Source organism: Chiloscyllium punctatum, chromosome 3 (genome assembly GCF_047496795.1).
Source record: "Chiloscyllium punctatum isolate Juve2018m chromosome 3, sChiPun1.3, whole genome shotgun sequence".
Classification (NCBI taxonomy): domain Eukaryota; kingdom Metazoa; phylum Chordata; class Chondrichthyes; order Orectolobiformes; family Hemiscylliidae; genus Chiloscyllium; species Chiloscyllium punctatum.
The window spans coordinates 115,362,434-115,382,565 of record NC_092741.1 but is presented as its reverse complement, the minus strand read 5'-3'; the positions used below and the strand labels follow the sequence as shown (position 1 = coordinate 115,382,565).

The 20,132-nt window shown below is 41.5% G+C and overlaps 1 protein-coding gene across 1 annotated transcript in view; it reads right to left on the bottom strand.

The window, feature by feature from the left end:
* col21a1 (collagen, type XXI, alpha 1) overlaps positions 1-20,132 on the bottom strand; it is a 448,863-nt gene that overhangs the window by 329,523 nt on the left and 99,208 nt on the right. The window contains exons 9-10 of the mRNA XM_072549080.1: positions 13,133-13,216; positions 8,230-8,292 (exon numbers count right to left, since the gene is read on the bottom strand). Coding sequence (XP_072405181.1) covers positions 8,230-8,292; positions 13,133-13,216 — 147 coding nt within the window. The remainder of the gene's footprint in view (positions 1-8,229; positions 8,293-13,132; positions 13,217-20,132) is intronic.

Below are 20,132 nucleotides of genomic sequence, written 5' to 3'. Positions count from 1 at the left end.
GGGTTTCCTCCCACATTCCAAAGATGTGCAGGGCAGGCGAATTGGCCATGTGAAATTGTCCATAGTTGTTAGGCGTATTAGTCAGAGCGAAAATGGGTCTGGGCGGGTTAGTCTTTGGAGGGTCGGTGTGGACTTGTAGGGCGGAAGGGCATGTTTCCACACTGTAGGTAGTCTAATCCTTGTAAACCTTTTCTGAACCCTTTCAGATTTCGCAACATCCTTCCAATAGGAAGAGCAGAATTGTATGCAATAGTCCAAAAGTGGCCTAACCAACGTCCTGTGCAGCTGCAACATGACCTCCCAACTCATGTACTCAATACTCTGACCAACAAAGGAAAGCATACCAAACGCCTTCTTTACTATACTATCTACCTGCGACTCTACTTTCAAGGAGCTATGAAGCTGCACTCCAAAGTCTCTTTGTTCAGAAACACTTGCTAGGACATTACCATTAAGTCTATAAGTCCTGCTAAGATTTGCTTTTCCAAAATACAGCACCTCGCATTTATCTAAATTAAACTCCATCTGCCACTCCTCAGCCCATTGGTTCATCTGATCAAGATCCCAATGTAATCTGAGGTAACCTTCTTCGCTGTCCACTACATCTCCAATTTTGGTGTCATCTACAAACTTATTAATTATACCTGTTAAGCTCACATCCAAATCATTTATACAAATGACAAAAAGCAGTGGACTCAGCACCGATATTGTGGCACTCCACTTGTCACAGGCCTCCAATCTGAAAAACAACCCTACACCACCAATCTCTGTCTTCTATCTTTGAGCCAGTTCTGTACTCAAATGGCTAGTTCTCCCTGTATTCCATGAGATCCAGCCTTGCCAACCAGTCTCCCATGGGGAATCTTGTCAAAAGCCTTTCTGAAGTCCATATAGATCACGTCCACCACTCTGCCCTCATCAATCCTCTTTGTTACTTCTTGAAAAAACTCAATCACATTTGAGAGACATGATTTCCCATGCACAAAGCCATGTTGGCTTGAAGAAGGGCTCATGCCCGAAACGTCGATTCTCATGCTCCTTGGATGCTGCCTGACCTGCTGCGTTTTTCCAGCAACACATTTTCAGCGCTTATCCCTAATCAGTCCTTACCTTTCCAAATACAGGTGCATCCTGTCCCTCAGGATTCCCTCCAACAATCTGCCCACCACTGACGTCAGGCTCACTGATCTATTGTTCCCTGGCTTGTCCTTACCACTTTTCTTATTTAGTGGCACCACATTAGCCAACCTCCGGTCTTCCGGCATCTCACCTGTGACTATTGATAATACACATATCTCAGTAAGGGGCCCAGCAATCACTTCCCTCACTTTCCACACAATTCTAGGGTACACCTGATCAGGTCCTGGGGATTTATCCATTTTTATGTGTTTCAAGACATCCAGCACTTCCTCCTCTGTAATATGTACATTTTTCAAGATGTCACCATCTATTTCCCTTTATTCAATATCTTCCATGTCCTTTGCCACAGTGAACACTGATGCAGAATACTTGTTCAGTATCTCCCCCATCTCCTGCGGCTCCTGCCTTGCTGACCTTTTGTCAGTCAGAGGAACATTGAAAGCCCACTTTGCTGAATAAACCTGGAGGTCCTGGTGGATGAGAACTGTGTGGGTTAGCTACCCATGGAGCATGCTCTGAAATGTTGGTGACTGGTGTCCAAGATGGAGGGCTGGAGGAGCAAGTGGTGAGCTAAATTCATCAGGTTGTCGCTCTGATTTTCATGTAGGGAATTGTCACCATGTAGTTTCTTTTCAGCGGGTGAGAGAGTGAGAAACTGCATATTGGCGAGGTGAAATTAGCTAATAATGAAAGGTTACTACATGCTAATGCATGTAAATCACACTCTTACCACTCACTAACAAGAATCTTATCTTGCTGTTCAACACTTGAGTGAAAATCGAAATTGTTTGCTATCAAAATTAGAAATCTCCCTATACCAATTTCACATGATTTTCCAAATTTTCTTGTCAATGTTCACATCATTCGGGAGCTGGGAAAATTTAGCCCAAAGCAATGTTGCATCTGAGGATATCAGGGAACTTCAAGCAGAGACACTTCAAAGGAAGAGATGCAATGCTAAAATGGAATTACAATTTCCTGTAGTTGCAGAGCAAATGAGGCTGATTTTCCACATCAGCAGAAACTCTCCTGTGATCTATAGACCAGACTATCGACCTGATGTGAGATAAAAGAAAGCAGTTCTGGATGAAAAGCAATTTTGTGTTTTTTACTACCAGGAACACACAAGTGAGGGAATTGAAAAATTGACTGCCATTTGGGTCTTGGTCGATTAAACTGCTGTTCTAGCAGTACAGGGCTGTAAAGGTCATAGCTTAAGAATATTCACAACATACTCCTGCAAGTTAAACAAAGAAAAACTTTATTGCTGATTGCTAGAAGCAAACTACAAGTCAGCAAAGTCACTGACAAAAAGAAAACAGGAGAACTCCTTCAGCTAACTTGCAGAACCAGACCAACAATTCAGCTGAAAAATTAAGCACTATTAGAACCAGGTGAAAGTGAGGACTACAGATGCTGGAGTTGAAAAGTGTGACCATGGAAAAGCACAGCAGGTCAGGCAGCACCCAAGGAGGAGAGTCAACGTTTCGGGATTTATCGCACAGCCCCCTTCCACTTCCACATTCTTGATGAAGGGCTTATGCCCGAAATGTCGACTCTCCTGCTCCTTGAATGCTGCCGACCTGTTGTGCTTTTCCAGCTCCACACAACTAGTTTTTTACACAACGAGAACCACGAAACTTAACAGCTGCAATCATCAAGTCCTCACAAACAAATCTTTTTATAACTATTATGATTCCTCATTTCTAATCAGTTTGTATGTTTTTTTGCATTCTATTAATTTTGTTTGCAATTTAGTAACTCATAAACTCACTCTTTCCTTAATCCAAGGCAACCTGTTTAAATTGGCTCCTTTTCAATCATATATTGGAACTGGGAATGTATCCAGAAGGGATAGTTAACATTTTGAGATCAACTGAGGCAAAGAGAGGTTGAAAAAAGAAGAGAAGCCAATTCCTCCCTGCTTATCCAAGAGTATAATGGTTCTAGGATGGGGGGGGGAGGTGTTCTGTCTAGAATCATAAATTGGAATCCTTGTCCATGGACTAATCGCAACACTTCTAATGTAGCTTTTAAAAATGTTGGCAAAAGATCCCAGGGGATGAGATAAGTTGAAAGTAATGAAATTTTGGACTTCTACTATAGCACAATTAAAAATGAGAATGCATTGAGAGCGCATTTGTGAAAGGAAGCCTTTACCAGCCTCAAATTAAAGACACTCCCTCGTCACTATAGATATGGCATGAACCTAGCAACATTATGTATTATGTGCCAAATCATGGAAGATTCACATGTCCCAAGTGTCCACATGTGCAGGAGTACTTCTATTTACAACTACTGGCTACTCGCATTTCAGAGCTGGAGCTGCAGGTGAATTCACTGTGGAGCATCAATGATATTGAATATGTGTGGACAGCACATTCAGTAAGATGGTCACAATGAAGTGAAGACTGAACAGGGGAAAAGGGCATGGGTGACGTCCAGACAGTAGAGAAAGGCAGGTAGTGCAGAAACCCCTTTTCGCCATTCTCTCTTTCTCGCAGATATACTGCTTTGAATGCTGTTAGGAGAGATGACTGTGCAGTGGAAAGCAGTGGAAGCCAAATTCATAGGTGGGTCTGCTGCACCGGAGGGGAGAAAGAAGAATGGTAGTGTTGTAGTGGTAAGGTACTCAACTGTAAAGGGAACAGACAAGTGTTTCTGCAACTGCAAAAGAGACTACAGGATGGTAAGTTGCTTCCCCGGTGCCAGGCTCAGGATGTCACTGAACAGCTGCAAGGAATTCTGAAAGAGGACGGCAAATAGGCATACTTGTACCAATGAAGTAGGTAGAAAAAGGGTTGAGGTCCTGAAACACAATTTAGGCAGCTAGAAAGTTGAGCAAAACTGGGACTGAAAAGGTAGCAATCTTTGGATTATTTCTGGTTCCACATGCCACTGAGTACAGAAATAGGTTAGTCCATGTGAATGCTTGGCTGCAGAGATGTTGCAGGAGGGAGGGTTTTAGATTTCTGGAATATTTGGAATGTTTTTGGCAGTGGGACCTGTACAAGTAGCCATGAGATGCAAACTAGACCAGTCTGTAAACTGGATGCCTGTCCCTGCATGCAAACTATTCTTGCACCTCAAGGTACAATATTAAAGCAATGATGTGTATTTTAAAAGGACTAGACATGTGCTATGACGTGGTAGGAGCGTTTGAGGAATGCAGAGTGCTTGTGTTTGCTACCAATGGACTGTGCTTTGAGATCTGGACGTCTGGGGGCGCAAGCGTTGAGCTAAAGTTACCAGATACCAGTTCACACTTTCATGTTCGGAATTCTCAGTCTAGTTTCCACCTGGCAGGCAGTATGATGGAAAGCTGCATATTAATGAGGCAAGGTTCATGTTAATAAATGTGGTAACAAGCAATATCCCTGTTAATTATCATCTTGCCACTCCTTAGGAAGAATCTCATCTCAACATTCAGAACTATGTTGGAAAATGCAACGTGTTGCTTCCAACATTGAGAAAGGCTTTGCTTATCTTTCCACACAATTCTCCCAAATTTCTCACCATAATCCATGTACTTCATGGATTGCACTCATTGTATTCTAGGAAAGCATGTACATGTATAAGTTGAATTTTTAACAGTTTCAGAAGGAAACATATTATAAGAGTCATAGAGTCATACAGAACGGAAACAGACTCTTCAGTCCAACTCACCCACGCAGGTTAGGTAAAAACAATGACTGCAGATGCTGAAAACCAAATACTGGATTAGTGGTGCTGGAAGAGCACAGCAGTTCAGGCAGCATCCAACGAGCAGCGAAATCGACGTTTCGGGCAAAAGCCCTTCAGACTAGACATCCCAATCTGACTTAGCCCCATTTGCCAGCACTTGGCCCATATCATCTATTCCCTTCCTATTCATATACTCATCCAGATTAATTTTAATGTTGTCATTGTACCCACCTCCACCACTTCCTCTGGCAGCTTATTCCATACACAAACCACCTCTGGATGAAAAAGTTACTCCTCAGGTCCTTTTTAAATCTTTCCTCTTTCACCTTAAATCTAAGCACTCTAGTTTTGGACTCCCTGCAAACAAACTACTCCAATCAATCCCTGCAAGCTCCTGTCTAATTCCATCAAATTTCACCTTGCTCCAGTCTAGAACTTGAACCTGTGGACCAGTTTTGTTCCTCTCCATAACTATTTAAAAATTAATAGAACTATGGTCACAGGTCCCAAAGTGCTCCTCCATGTCACCTCAGTCAACTGTTCTGCCCTATTTCCCAAGACTAGGTTGAGTTTTGCCCCATCCCAAGAAGGATCCTCTGTATACTGGTTGAGGAAACTTTCCTGAATGCACTTAACAAATTCCACCCCATCCAAGCTCTTAACGCTACAGCAGTCCCTGTTTATGTTAGGAATATTAAAATCCCCTACTATAATAACCCTATTGCTCTGCAAGTCTCCCCAGTCTTCCTGCACATTTGTTCTTCTAATTCCTGTTGACTATTTGGGGGCCTATAGTGCAACTCCAGTAACATCACCACCTCCTTCTTATTTCTTAGCTCCACCTGCAAAGCCTCACCAGATGACTCTTCAGTTATTTCATCTCTGATTACTGCTGTGACAGTTGCTTTAATCAAAAGTGCAACTCTCCCTTTTTGTACCACCTCTGTCCTGCCTAACACACCTGTACCCTGGCACATTAAGCAGCTAGTCCTGTCCCTCCCTTAGCCATGTTTCTTTTGTGTGTATAATATCCCAATCCCATGCACCTTTCCATGCCCTGAGTTCATCAGCCTTACCTGTCAGCCCTCTTGCATTGAAACAGATGCAATTTAATCCAACAGGAATTCCTTGCTCCCTGTTGTGTTGCAGCCTCACCTGTCTCTTCACTTTAATATTTCTGATTACTGTATCCCGTTCCAGCCTCGCACTTGCCTCCCTGCTGTTGAGGATTCCACCCCACTGCCAATCTAGTTTAATCTAGATTGTCACCAATGAGGTCCTGGTTTTTAACATTTTTCCTATCTCTCTACAACCATTCTGCAGGACTTCACCTCTATTTCTACCTATGTCATTTGTGCCAATGTGCACAATGACTTCTGGCTGCTCACCCTCTCCCTTGAGAACATTCAGCAACCACACCTGGATATCCTGGACCCTGGTACCTTGGAGGCATCACACCATCCTGGATTCCCATTTTCGGCCACAGAATCTCCTCTCTGTCCCCCTAACTATCGAGTTTTCTATCACTAAAGTCTTGTTTAACTTTACCTTTCCCGCTGTGTCCCAGAGCCAGTCATAGCTCCACCAACATGGCTACTGCTGCTTTCCCCTAAACAGTCAGCCACCCCACCCAACAGTATCCAAAATGGTATATTCGTTTTCGAGAGGAATGGCCACAGGGGATTTCTGCATTGTCTACATTAGAGGCAAGCAACAGGGTAGAAGTGTTAAATGAATACTTATATCTATATTTACCTATAAGACAAACCCTACCAGGACACAGTGACTGAAGAGGAAACCCAGTCATTAGGAGGACCAAAATTGATATTTGATAAGCTGGCATCACTTAAAGTTGTTAAAGCGCTACAATCTGATGATTTGCATCCAAGGATACTGAAGGAAGTGAGACTGAAAATGACAAAGACTCTGGCAATCAATCTTCCCTGGATGGCGGCAGAGGATTTGAAAATTGCAAACATCGTGAGAATATGGGCTTCTAGGAGGTAGGACAAAATGGATAAAGGAGCTGCACAAAATGGCTTCTGCAAAGTGCACAAAAGCATTGTTAAATTAGATTTCTCTGAACCAGGCAAAAACAAGAAACCGCAGAATGATGTTTCCCCATGCGTACGTGACTACCTATAGTTAAAGCTTTTAAGACGTAGATGGATAAGATGAGGAAATACTAACCACATTTGCAAGCTGCAAGTCCTCGTAGAGGAAATACTAAACCACATTTTGCAAGCTGTGAAAAGGTGACATAAGCCATTACAGCTTAATCAATATCATTCAAGCTACTACCCATGAAGTGATTATAATTATTGATTTGTTGTAACCATGCGATCATGCTCCATGTTTGATGATGATTAATGTATATAAACCTTACACAAACTCTGTAAGGTTGTTGAATTCTTTTGATTGCCAAGAAGTTTTCCTACTTCTGAGTAAATCAGAGTCTGCCAACCCAGCGCTGTAACATACAATAAACAATTGTTTGCATGTTAGACAAAAAGTTTACAGGTGCGTTAAGAGAGATCTGATCAGCATAGATAGGGAGAATCTGTTTTTATCTGCAAACCGACCAAGAGCTAGAGGGCACAATTTAAAAATGCTTTGCAATAGAATCAAATGCAACGTGAGAATCAACCTTTTCACACAGTGTAATTCGGATATGGGAAGTATTGCCTGGAAGCATATTCAACTGAGGTATTCAAGAGGGTATTAGATGATTATTTAGAAGGCAACAGTACGTAGAGTTACAGGAAAAGTCAGAGATTAGCATGACATTAAAATTACTCAAAAAGCTAGAACAGACACTATAGGCTGATCAGCTTCCTTCTGAAATGTCAGAAGTCTGCGATTCTGTATCCCTTGTCACCTGAACCATATCAATCTCTCTTGTGGAAATCAAATAAATACTTCATGAAATAAGGCTATATATAAAGCAGTAGGTTGCTTTATATCACAGCTAATTAAATATATCAAGTCATTTATGGTCAGCTTGTACACACTTATAACCCTTGCTGAGGTCCACAGCTACTCAAACATATGTTCAGTCCTGAGTTGCATGGCATTGACATTTAACTTAACAGGCAGCATAAGTTTCCAAGCTGCCTGCATTATTTTGAATGGGAGCAGGTTAATTGTGATTAGCGTTAATCAATTTTCCACCACTTGATTTTTTAAAGAATATCTTTACTCAAAAGTAATTAAAAATAAACTATAAAATGGTTAAAATACAGTTAAGTATGACATGAGTAATCTAATGGAATATGATTGGAAACAAAAATAATAGGGGGAGGGCTGGGATTTTCTGATCCAATGAAAACATCAATGTCAGAAGAATTATGTTTCATAAAAAACCACAACAGTTTTCTTCAAATGAGTAAACCATTTAGTACTCACAGGCTTACCATCTGCACCAGGTCTTCCGGCATCGCCTTGTTCCCCAGACACTCCACGTTCTCCCTAGGAAATCAAAATTAAAAATTAAAGTGAGCATTGTCTAAGCCTGCTTCTAATTCCCTCAAACTGACTCCTCTCAGTTGTATTGTTCCATATAATGCTGCTGCAAATGCAGTTGTTGTGAGCTCAGAAATAAATGCTATTTGATATTTAAATACAGTGACAATTGAAAAGTAAAATGCAGCTTAGCATATAGGATACAAAACAATTTTTAAAAATGCACTTTAATCATTTGCATGCTGTAATTAAATATATAGATCACACAGAACTAATCTCACAAACCAGAACATCACACAAATAGAAAAAATAAGTTTGAAGTCAACTGTGCCCATAAGCACAATTATTGCTTCAGTTTCTTTTAGTAAAACCTTTGTCAAAAAATGTAACTGCTTTTTTCACTTTACACAAATAATACATTAAAACAGAATACTCAGCAAACTAAGGACAGAATACTACATCTGAAACGTTACCAATCATTTAACGTTTAATCCTTTCAGGATCTGGAAATGTTTTTTTACAGCAATGTTATCCCGACAACCTAGATTCATATGAGTCTAAGGGATCTGCCTTATGGCTTGATGTATGTGCACAAATGTAAAAATGTGCCAACTTTATTTTTACGGTCTGCCTGGCTGTTATGAGCATTACATTCAAGAAACTGAATTAAAAATAATGAATTTACAATAACCTGTAACAACAATCACAATCAAAATTTATAGGTATGTAATATTATTTGGAAAAAAAACCTAAACATTAGGAATTTCTATGGCGCTTCCCCAGCAGAGTTATAGAAATGGATGAGTAGCGCTCTAAGGAAAGCAGCTGCCATAAGTCGAAAGTATAATTTTAATTATGCCTTGAACTGGTAATCTCCCTGTTTCTTTCTGAACGGATTTTCCAACGATCCAGGTATTTTAAAATAGGAACAGGAACAGGCAACTCAACCACTCTGTTGGATTCTACGATTAACTGCATTGTGGTTGATTTATTTCCCCATCTTTAATCTATCTCACTGGATACCCCAACCCAAATCATTGGTCTTAGTTTTGAGTGAGATTCAGCTTTTTACTACTGTTTGTTTAAATCATGGGCCTGAATTTTCCAAAGAGTTGCAATCTTATGCAGCTTGTAACTTCACTCCTTTTTATGTGCCAAGTGGTTAGAGGGTTGAAGTGTCAGGCGATGAGTGACAGGTATTTTTGGTGCCAAGTGAGTAGCATGCCAGGAAGTAGGGTGTCAAATATGTATCTGCCACCTTTGTTGGATATGTCATGCCAATGGGATAAGACACATCCAGGGATGATGATGGTGAGGTCTAGATCATTGTATACAAGATATGTTCCTAGGAATGTGACATTGTCAGTTTATTGCTTGACTAATCTGTAACAGGGGAAGTACTGGATTCAAGTCAAGTCCCATGAACATTTGCCGGGGCCTCTGCATTACTAGTTTAGTGACAATAGTACCATCTCACTCATATGGGTTATTTTGAGTCATAAGAGAATATAAGGGCATGCAGGGAGCAAATGGTGGAATGGAGTGATGATTTGAGAATCCAATACATGTATAGATCTCGTTATAGGCTGATATTCCTGGGGAACAGAAGTGAACTGTCTATCCTAACCACTTCACACCCTGTCGCATTCAATGTATGACTTCCCTTGGCATACTGTTAATATTGTAACATGTTACCATCATTTGATTTGATTTATTGTCACGTGTGCCTACTGTAAGGCTTTGTTCAAAAGCACTATAGACAGATCATAGTAAGCAAGGACAGGCAGACCAAAGGGTGAAAACAAAACTTGGATACAGTAAGGCATACAGGTTATACCACACAGGACGTGCGCTGGGCAAGATCAACATTTTCAAGATCAGCAATATCTGAAGTTAGAGAGTCTATTCATCAGTCTAATAACAGCAGGAAAGAAGCTGTTCTTGAACATGCTGGGTGCATGTGTTCAAGCTTCTGTATCTTCTGCCCAACGGAAGAGATTGTAGGAGAGTATTATGGGGAGGAATGGGTTTTTGATGATGTTGGCAGCTGTTCCGTGGCAACGAGACATGTAAATGGAGTCCATGGATGGGAGGTTGGCTTCCTTGATGGTCTGGGCTGTGCACACAACCTTCTGTAGTTTCTTACTATCCTGGGCAGAGCAGTTGCCATACTAGGCCATTATGCAGCCGGACAGTATGTTTTCAGTGGTGTATCTGTAAAAGTTGGTGAGGGTCCTTACGGACATGCCAAATTTCCTGAGCCACCTAAGGAAGAAGAGGCATTGTTGTGCCCTCTTGACCATCGCATCTATGTGGGAAGTCCAGGACAGCTTTTTGGTTATCAGCACTGCTGGCAACTTGACGCTCTTAACCGTCTCAATCTCTTTTCCGTTAATTTAAGTGGGCGTATGTTCTCTTCCTTTCTGTCTGAAGTCAATGATCAGTTCTTTAGTTTTGCCGACATTGAGAGGTTGTTCTCATTGCACCATGTCACTAAGCCCTCCATCTCCTTTCTGTATGCTGATTCATCATCGTTTGATGTCTGTCCTACCATAGAGGAGGTGTCAGCAAACCTGTATATGGCGTTCATTTAGAATTTGGCTACACAGTTGTGGGTAGAGAACACATCCTTGGGGGGGGGGGGCAGGGGGGATGGGGGGATTGCTCCAGTGTTGAGTGTTTTCATGGAGGAGGTGCAGTTCCCTATCTTCACTGATTGCAGTCTGTGGATCAGGAAGCTGAGGATCCAGTTTTGGAAGGCAGAACCAAGACCTAGGTCTTGGAGGTTTGAGATCAGTCTTGAGGGAATAATGCTGTTGAAAGTGGAGTTTTAGTCAATGAGAAGGAGTCTGATGTAGGTGTCCTTGTTGTCCAGATGTAATCGGGATGAGTTACAGGGCTTGGGAAATGGCATCTGCTGTGGACCACATTGGTAGGCAAATTGCAGGGGATTGAGGCAAGCTGGGAGACTGGAGTTGATGTGGGCCATGACCAGCCTTCAAAGCACTTCATGACTATGGAGGTCAGAGCCACTGAGCTGTAGTCATTCAGGCCCATTGCTTGTGCTTTCTTAGGTACTGGGATGACAGTGTTCACTTGTGTCCTTTAGGAAAGAAAACTGCCATCCTTACCTGGTCTAGCCTACATGTGACTCCAGATCTACAACAATGAGGTTGACTCTTAACTGTCCTCTGGGCATGACATTTGCATGTTGAGTAGGCTACTTCATATGAACTAGGAGAAAGTGAGGACTGCAGATGCTGGAGATCAGAGCTTAAAAATGTGTTGCTGGAAAAGCGCAGCAGGTCAGGCAGCATCAAAGGAGTAGGAGAATCGACGTTTCGGGCATAAGCCCTTCTTCAGGCTTATGCCCGAAACATCGATTCTCCTGCTCCTTTGATGCTGCCTGACCTGCTGCACTTTTCCAGCAACACATTTTTAAGCTACTTCATATGAACCTCTTTAATAGCCACCTACATAATTGGGAGTACAATGAGTTGATGGGGAGTATATTTAGTTTTGCTTCACCCCAATCTTGCTGTTCAGTGGTAGGAGATTTGGTTAAATTTGAGGCCCATGTTTGTTTTTGACATCATATATGTAGTTTGTAACTTTTTCTTACTCATTCATGGGATGAAAACATAATTGGCTAGACCAGCATTCATGGCCCATTTTAATTGCCCAGAGGACAGTTTAGGGTCAACCACATTGTTGTGGATTTAAGTCACATGTAGTCCAGACCAGGTAAGGATGGCAGCTTCCTTTCCTAAAGGACATTAGTGAGCCAGATGGGTTTTCTCTTTTTCCTGACAATCCATTCATGGTCATCATCAGACTCTTAATTCCAGATTTTTATTGATTTTCCAATTTTACCATCTGCTGTGGCAGGATTCGAACCCGGGTCCCCAGGACATCACCTGGGTCTCTGGATTAATAGTCCAGCAACATTACCACTAGCCTATTACCAATGGACATCCCATTGGCAGGACAGACCCAACAAGAGGTGGTAAATTGCAAATGAGTTGTCCTGGGAGTCTCAATGTCATGGATAGCATGTTTAGTGAAGTGGTCACACCACAGGTGACAATTACACAGGCAGAAAGGGAATGGATAACCATCAGACAAGTAAAAGACTCCAGGAAGGAAGTGCAGGAGTTCCCTGTGATCATTCCCCTCTCAAACAGATTTACCAGTTTAGATACTGTTAGGGGAGGTGATCTCTCAGGGGAAAGCAGCATTAGCCAAGTTCATGGCAGCACGAGTGGATCTGCTGCACAGAGGTGAGGAAAGCAAGTGATAAGCCTATAATAGTAGGGGATTCAATAGTAAAGGGTACTGGTAGGTGCTCCTATAGCTGCAGGCTCGAAACCAGGATGGTATGTTGCCTCCTGATGACAGGGTTAGGGATATTATGGAGTGGCTACAGGACATTCTGGAACGGGAGGGTGAATAACCAGTTGTCATGGTACACATAGGTACAAATTACATAAATAAACAAAGCACTGAGAACCTGAATGCTGTATATAGGAAGTTGGGAGATAAATTAAAATGCAGGACGTTCAATGTAACATTAATTTTTACTAATTAATAAACTCTTACTGGCTGACAGTTTTAGATAGGAAAATAATAAATTAGGTCTGTCCTTCATGATTAATATAGATCAACTATTCAAGATTGACCTTGTTTTTAAAAAGGCAACTATTTTCTGTTTTCTGTAGTCTAAGAGTCCATTTGTCACTGCATTTGCCAAATAACTGTCAATTAACTTAAGTTCACTTAATCAAGTTATAAGTACCTTTTCTGATAAACTCTTTTATACTACAGCCTCTTAGAAATAAAATCATACCTTTAGACCTCGAGGGCCAGCTGGTCCTGGAGCACATGTACAAGGGGGTGGTGTGGACATAACGTCATCAAGACTACTGTCACACTAAAAGGAGAAAACAAACAGTTCAAATAAGGACCATATTCCTATGCTTGGATGATGTAAGGTAAGGGTAATTGGACAATATTTGGCTGATCCATCAAGTGGTTGTTTTCTCCCTCAATCTCTAATATTTGATATTTCAAAAGTGAAACTTGCATAATGCCAAAAAGAAAAGATGGTATAAGCACAAAGTCTTAAACAACATTAGTCAGGCCACTCTCATTGTATACTTGTGTCTGGATTTTAGCCATTGAGTGTTATAATAATTGGAAATGGCACATGTAAATAACGTTCCTAAAGATTTTGATATCTTGGTAACATTTTCCAATATTAAACTAATTTTGTATTATAAACTTTATCAATATTAAAGAGGCATCAATTTCAGAATTGTGATATATTAAACTGCATTTTGTATCAAAATAAAAGTCACTGAAATCACATCTACTGCACTATTAAATAGAAATGACATATTCAACATGCAAAAATAAAGGTTAACTGTCAAGTTACAATATAAACAATAGAGGTATCAATCTGATATTACAAAAGAGTTTCTGCCAATTACACAGAGAAGTGGAAATGACTGTAAATATCACGACGCAGATAATGGATGCAATTTCTCTGAACCATGAAACATTTGCTGAGAAGCCGGTGTATTTTTAGTGGTGGTCATAATTAAGATGTGGAGATGCCAGTGCTGGATAGGAGTGGACAAAGTCAGAAGTCACTTGATACAAGGTTATAGTCCATCAGTTTTATTTGAAACCACAAGGTTTCAGAGTGCTGCTCCATTGTCTGCTCCTTCACCTGACAAAGGGGCAGCGCTCTGAAAGATTGTGATTTCAAATAAACCTGTTGGACTTTAACCTTGTGTCGTGTGACTTCTGACTTCTTAAATTTTAGTTAATTCCTCACAATAGTACAACTGTTGGTTCAAAATCTTCAGTTAATGACTACAAGGCTATGACACAATTTTTATGAACTTCAGTGGTACAATTAGTCCATACAACTAATGCAGAATGGGATTCTAGCCAGTAGGCAGTCTGTTTTACACTGTTCCTAACACGTTTTTTCCATTGATCCATACTGGAATAAATTAATTTCTCCTCCCTTCCAAGTCCTGTGGAAATTCTTATTTTGGGATACCACAAATGGTAGGAACCAGGTTTGGAAATCACCACCCCCTTTGCATTGTTCCAGTAAGTCCTGGTCTGTCTACGTTCTGCCAACTACAGCCTGGATCTTACATCTCTGTTATAGACAGAGGGGAAAGATGATTAAATTCTTTCACCTGTTTCTTCTTCTGGCCGTAAGCAGATATGTTTTTATAATTCTTCTTACTTCCTATGCCACACAGATTTCTAGTGGCTCGTTGAATCAGCCACTGTCTTAAAAATTCACGGCAAATGTAACTGTCAGCAGGGTCGAATTGCCATCTATTCCTTCCAAGCACCAGTCCTATTCCAGTGGGTTATTTAGTTCAGTTACCATAGCCCAGGATATCCTTCATCTGTGCTTACATTCACTCTGAGAGTGGTGGATAATAATGGTGAGGTCAGTGGATATAGGGTCTGGTCAGTTTCCTTTGCCTTCCTGAGGTAGCTTCAACTGCTGCTTCTCCCTCTGAAGGCTGGAAAGCAATCACTGGAGGTTGTTGTTCGTGCTGCACTTGCTGACAACATTCTAACTACTCTCTCCTCCAATGCTGTCTTTGCATGACAAGCAAAGCCACAAGGAACCCAATGGCTGTCATGCCCATTTCAAATATTTGAGCCCACAACCTGTGGCAGATACTGGAAACAGAACAGCATTTCAGTAACAGTATTCCTGAGTCCTCACATCAAACGCAATTAAGTAGCACATTATGCCCCAACACACTGCCATGAATACTTTGTAAAGAAGCCAATGTCATGCCTTAACAAGGTTTGAAGCATGAAACCTTATCCAGATGCATATTTCAGAACTAAAGTATTAATGTTTCATTGGGGGAGTGAAATCTTGCCATTAACCCACTATGCTAGCCCTCCTCCAAAAAAACCTGAATGTCACTGACCATGTCTTGATATACCAACAGTGCAGTGGTGAATGTGGCAGCTCCAAAACATTGCCTTCCACTGTCAAGTATGAAATGTGATTCAGAAGTGGCGAACACAGGTGAGAATTCCAAACTAGTGCTTGATGTGATTTGTTGATCTGATCCATCAAGGAGGCAATTAGTGCAAACAAGGTAATAGTCATGGTTCCTTGAGACCATAATTTTTAATGTTTATTCTTGGAAAAGAATGACCTGCCAATGAATTGCAATTTTGATGCCAGATGGTCACATTCCTGAATCAGTGGATGCATGATCAATGCAATTGCCCCTAGCAGGACCTCAGTTTCAAATAATTATACTCTACCCCAAGGAGAAAAGCTGTAACTTACTCTGTCCATTCTGCACATAGTGAGAGCCATATTGATCATTTTTGCACAGTTTGGAACATAAATGACAAGATTTCAACATCTTGTCCTCATGAGTGCATTGCAGGCTCCCCGAGATGCAGCATGATCCTCCTATCATTTATGAACCCTTCTGTGTTGCTGTTTTTGTATTCTGACGACCATGCAATCTACTTGTTTCTGTTCAACCTCTTTATAAACTGTTAATGACCCCAATTTACTCCCAAGCCCATACCTTACATATTACCATAGTCCTGTTGGCTATGCAGTCACTTCATGTACAGGCTAGAATGATTGTGATTTGGGAAAAACTCTTTCTCATAGCTCCTCATCCCCTTCTATGTTGTATAAGATGCCAAACCTTTTTCATATTGAATTATCTTCTTTCATCATAATCATTCACGCAATAATCCGGTCCAATGAACCCCATATCCAAACTGGAACTTCCAACTGACAGCAACAGAACGACTGTGATCAATTCCCTGGACAGGAATTGGTTGAGAGCCGTGACTGAATGTGGTGGTTCTGCCTGACTTTCTTGACCCTACTCAGGTCTGATCTCTTTAATATTCAGATCTTGCAATTTTATTGAAGCACATGGAATGTAATTGCCATGTAAGCTTCTGGTATGTGCCATGGGTACAACATTGACATAGCACAGTTGCATACAGTGACACATCCATCCTCTTGACTGTCTAGTGTTCTCAACTTGGCTCTCCCCCTGTATTGACAAGGAATGCAAACTGCAGAGGCTGACAGCTTAACTCAGCATAAAAGGACCTGTGTGCTTAAAAACAGTAGGAGAGACTAAGACCCAAAGGCACAGCTTCAGGGTGAAGAGACAACACTTCAAAATTGAGACGAGGAGAAATTTCTTTACTGAGAGGATGGTGAATCAATGGAAGTCATTGCCACAGAAGGCTGTGGAGGGACAGGTAGTGTTGAGGAAGTGGGGAGGCTGCAGAAGGACTTGCAAAGGCGAGGAGAATGAGCAAAGAAGTGACAGATGGAATATGGGAAAGTGTGATGTTTTGCACTTTGGTAGTAAGAACTATTTTCTACATGGAGAAAGGCTGTGGAGGCCAAGTCATTGAGCGTCTTTAAGACAGAAATAATAAGGGGAGAAATTCAACGTTGGAAATATAAAATTAATTTTTCAGGGCAATGACAGTGTTTAGCTGGAATTATGAAATTTAGTAGTACAGCAATTTACATCACTGTTTGAAATTTGGCATCGTAGTGATTGCCCTGAAGAGTAGATGCAAAACTTTGGCAACATGTCTGTAATTTCTCCAATATTCCAATTTTGAACTTAGTATGCTATTTAAAAACCCAGTTAAACCTCATTCAAAAGGCATAGCCTTTCCAAGAGTTATCATAAAGGGCGAACAGCATAAAGAGTGGAGGTTCTTGTCGGTTCATAGATTTCCCATTGACTGTAAACTGATGAGGCCAATTTTGGGAGGGACTTGACAGGACATCCTCTGAAAAAGTGTAAAATTGCTGAAAGCAATTTCCAGATGTCTGTAATCTTGTGCATGTGCGAATATTGGTATCAATAGAGAAATGGTAATAAATGTTGACAATTTTATAATTATTACAACCACAAAATCCAGGTGGGAGATGCTGGAGATCAGAGTCAAAGAGTGTGGTGCTGGAAAAGCATAGCCAGTCAGGCTGCATCCCAGGGGCAGGAGAATCCATGTTTCGAGCATAAGCCCTTCATCAGTAATGAGGTTTGTGGCCCAAGGGGGCTCAGAGATAAATAGGAGGGGGGATGGGGCTGGGGGAAAGGTAGCTGGGAATGCGATATGCAGATGATGCTGGGGATGAAGGTGATAGGTTGGAGAAGAGGGTGGAGCGGATAGGTGGGAAGGAAGATGGACAGGTAGGACAGTTCAAGAGGGTGGTGCCGAGTTGGGAGGTTGGATCTGAGATTAGGTGGGGGGAGGGGAAATGAGGAAACTGGTGAAATCCACATTGATCCCATGTAGTTGGAGGGTCCCAAGACTGAAGAAGAGGCATTCTTCCTCCAGGCGTCAGGTGGTTAGAGATTTCCTCAAGGCGTAGGGTGGGAAATGTCTCCTCTTCTGCCTTAGGACCCTCCAACAATACAGTATCAATGTCAATTTCACCAGTAACCTCATTTACCTTGCCCCCACCTTATCCCAGATCCAACCTTCCAACTCAGCACCGCCCTCTTGAACTGTCCTACCTGTCCATCTTCCAGTAATGGAAGTGTTATCACTAAACAATAATCTGCTCACTAACTCACAGTTTGGGTTCTGTCAGGGCAGATGAGGTGAGAGTGACCACTCTTGACATCAAGGGCACTTTTGACCAAGTGTTACGTTGGAGAGCTCGAGCAAAACCGGAGTCAATGGGCATCAGAAGGAAAACATTCCACTGGTTGGAGTCAAACCTTGCATAAAGGAAAATGGTTCTGGTTGTTGAAGGTCAATCATCTCAGGTTCAGGACCTTTTTGCAGGAGTTCCTCAGGGATAGGCACTGGTCTCATGCATAAAAGCAGGTTGCAGCGCAGGGATCTTAGCTTGTTCTCTTAGCGCCTACCCTCTTAGATGCCACCAAGTCAGTCAAAGGCAGAGACTGGATCTCAGTAGCTAAGTTGTACACCGCAGACTCAGGGAGAAAAGTGGGGCAATGAAAGTTAAATAAAAGAGCTCGATGGGAAATTAGGGAGATTCAGATCTGATGGGGTGAACAGGAAGTGCATGGCAAAAAGAAATATCAAGGATTGGAGGTGTTGCCTAGATTGACAGGCTGTTCCTGCAGTTCAACCTGTGAATAACTAGCTCTGTTGTTTTTCATTCTGATCTGAATTACAAATGTGCAATGAAAATGAAAAATGGCAGCCAGTGTGGATGGAGTACAGACATTTTTATTGGTTTGAAATAGTGGTTCCACTTTTGAATGATGTAAGGCCCTTTAATAGGCAATTACATTAATCACAACATTCCAGTATTTTCTAATCAACCTGTTCAGAAATATTGTGACACACCTCTGGACCAGGTAGGATTTGAACCCAGGCCTCCTGCTTCAGAGGTAGGGACACTACCACTGCACCACAACAGCCCTTATATCAGCCACATTCACATTACAAGTTGACACTGCCTTAACTTTTAATGACAAAAGTCTGCATGTGTAGCTTAATTAATAACTATGTCAATTACAAAGCCTGGGCACTACATCTTGATCATGACATTGATCATTACAAATTAATTATAGTAATCTCAGTGAAACTGATGTAATCACAGACAACAATTCGTAAACAAATTCCCAGGTCTCATAGGATGCACATAGACCCTGAGTTGCCTTCCTTATATATTGAACTTTAGGTATTTCACAACATGCTCTTATTTTCAATGCTGCCTTGCTTGGGTTGAGGATGGGGAGAAAGAGAGAGAGAGAGAGAGACAGACAGAAATAAGAGAAACAGAGAGAAAGTATAATTGCTTACAACCTCCCACTGTATGTATGTAAAATGGCCTGTGCAACATACACCTAAAGCTATTACAGAGTCATAGAGTCACACAGCACGGAAACAGACCCTTCAGTCTGATCAGTCCATACTGATCATAATCCCAAACCTAACTAGTCCCATCTGCCTGCGCCTGGACCATATGCCTCCAAATCTTTCCTATTCATGTACATATCCAAATGTCTGTTAAATGTTGTAATTGTACCTGCATCCACCACTTCCTCAGAAAGTTCAACCCACATACGAACCACCCTCTATTTAAAAAAATTGCCTCTCATGTCTTTTTTAAATCTCTCTCTCCTCTCACCTTAAAAAATGCGCCAGCCCGCCCAGCCTTGAAATGCCCCATCCTAGGGAAAAGACAACTACCATTAACTCTATCCGTACTTCTCATTATTTTCTAAACTTCTATCAGGTTGCCTCCCAATATCCTACATTTCAGTGCAAAACATCCCAGCATATCCTGCCTTTCTTTATAACTCAAACATTCCATACCCTGCAACATCCTGGTAAATCTCTTCCGAACCTTCTCCAGCTTAATAATATCCTTCCTAAAACTGGGGGACCAGAACTGGACACACTATTCCAGAAGATGTTAAAGGTTCTTGTAGAGACATCCCATTACCCATCTTTTTGGTGGCCTCCATGTCCCAAAGTACAGAAAAATTTGGCATATTCTCATTTGTGTGTATTGCGTGTGCTTGTGTTACTAATGTACTGATCTGTTTCTAATATTCCCCATACAAGCTCATTGGAACTGTCATTGTCAAATGAAGATGCCCCAGCACATTGTGACAGATCTTTTGTTGAAGCATTCCAGTCTGCTCTCAATTGTTCCCCATAGCCGTACCCCTTACAAGGATGGCTTCTGGAAACAAGTGCTATTTCTACAACCACAACTGATGCCTTCTTTACTCAATGCCCTGACATAGGCAGAATGTACATACGAGGCAACACATTCTTCCACTGGGACCATCAAGGAC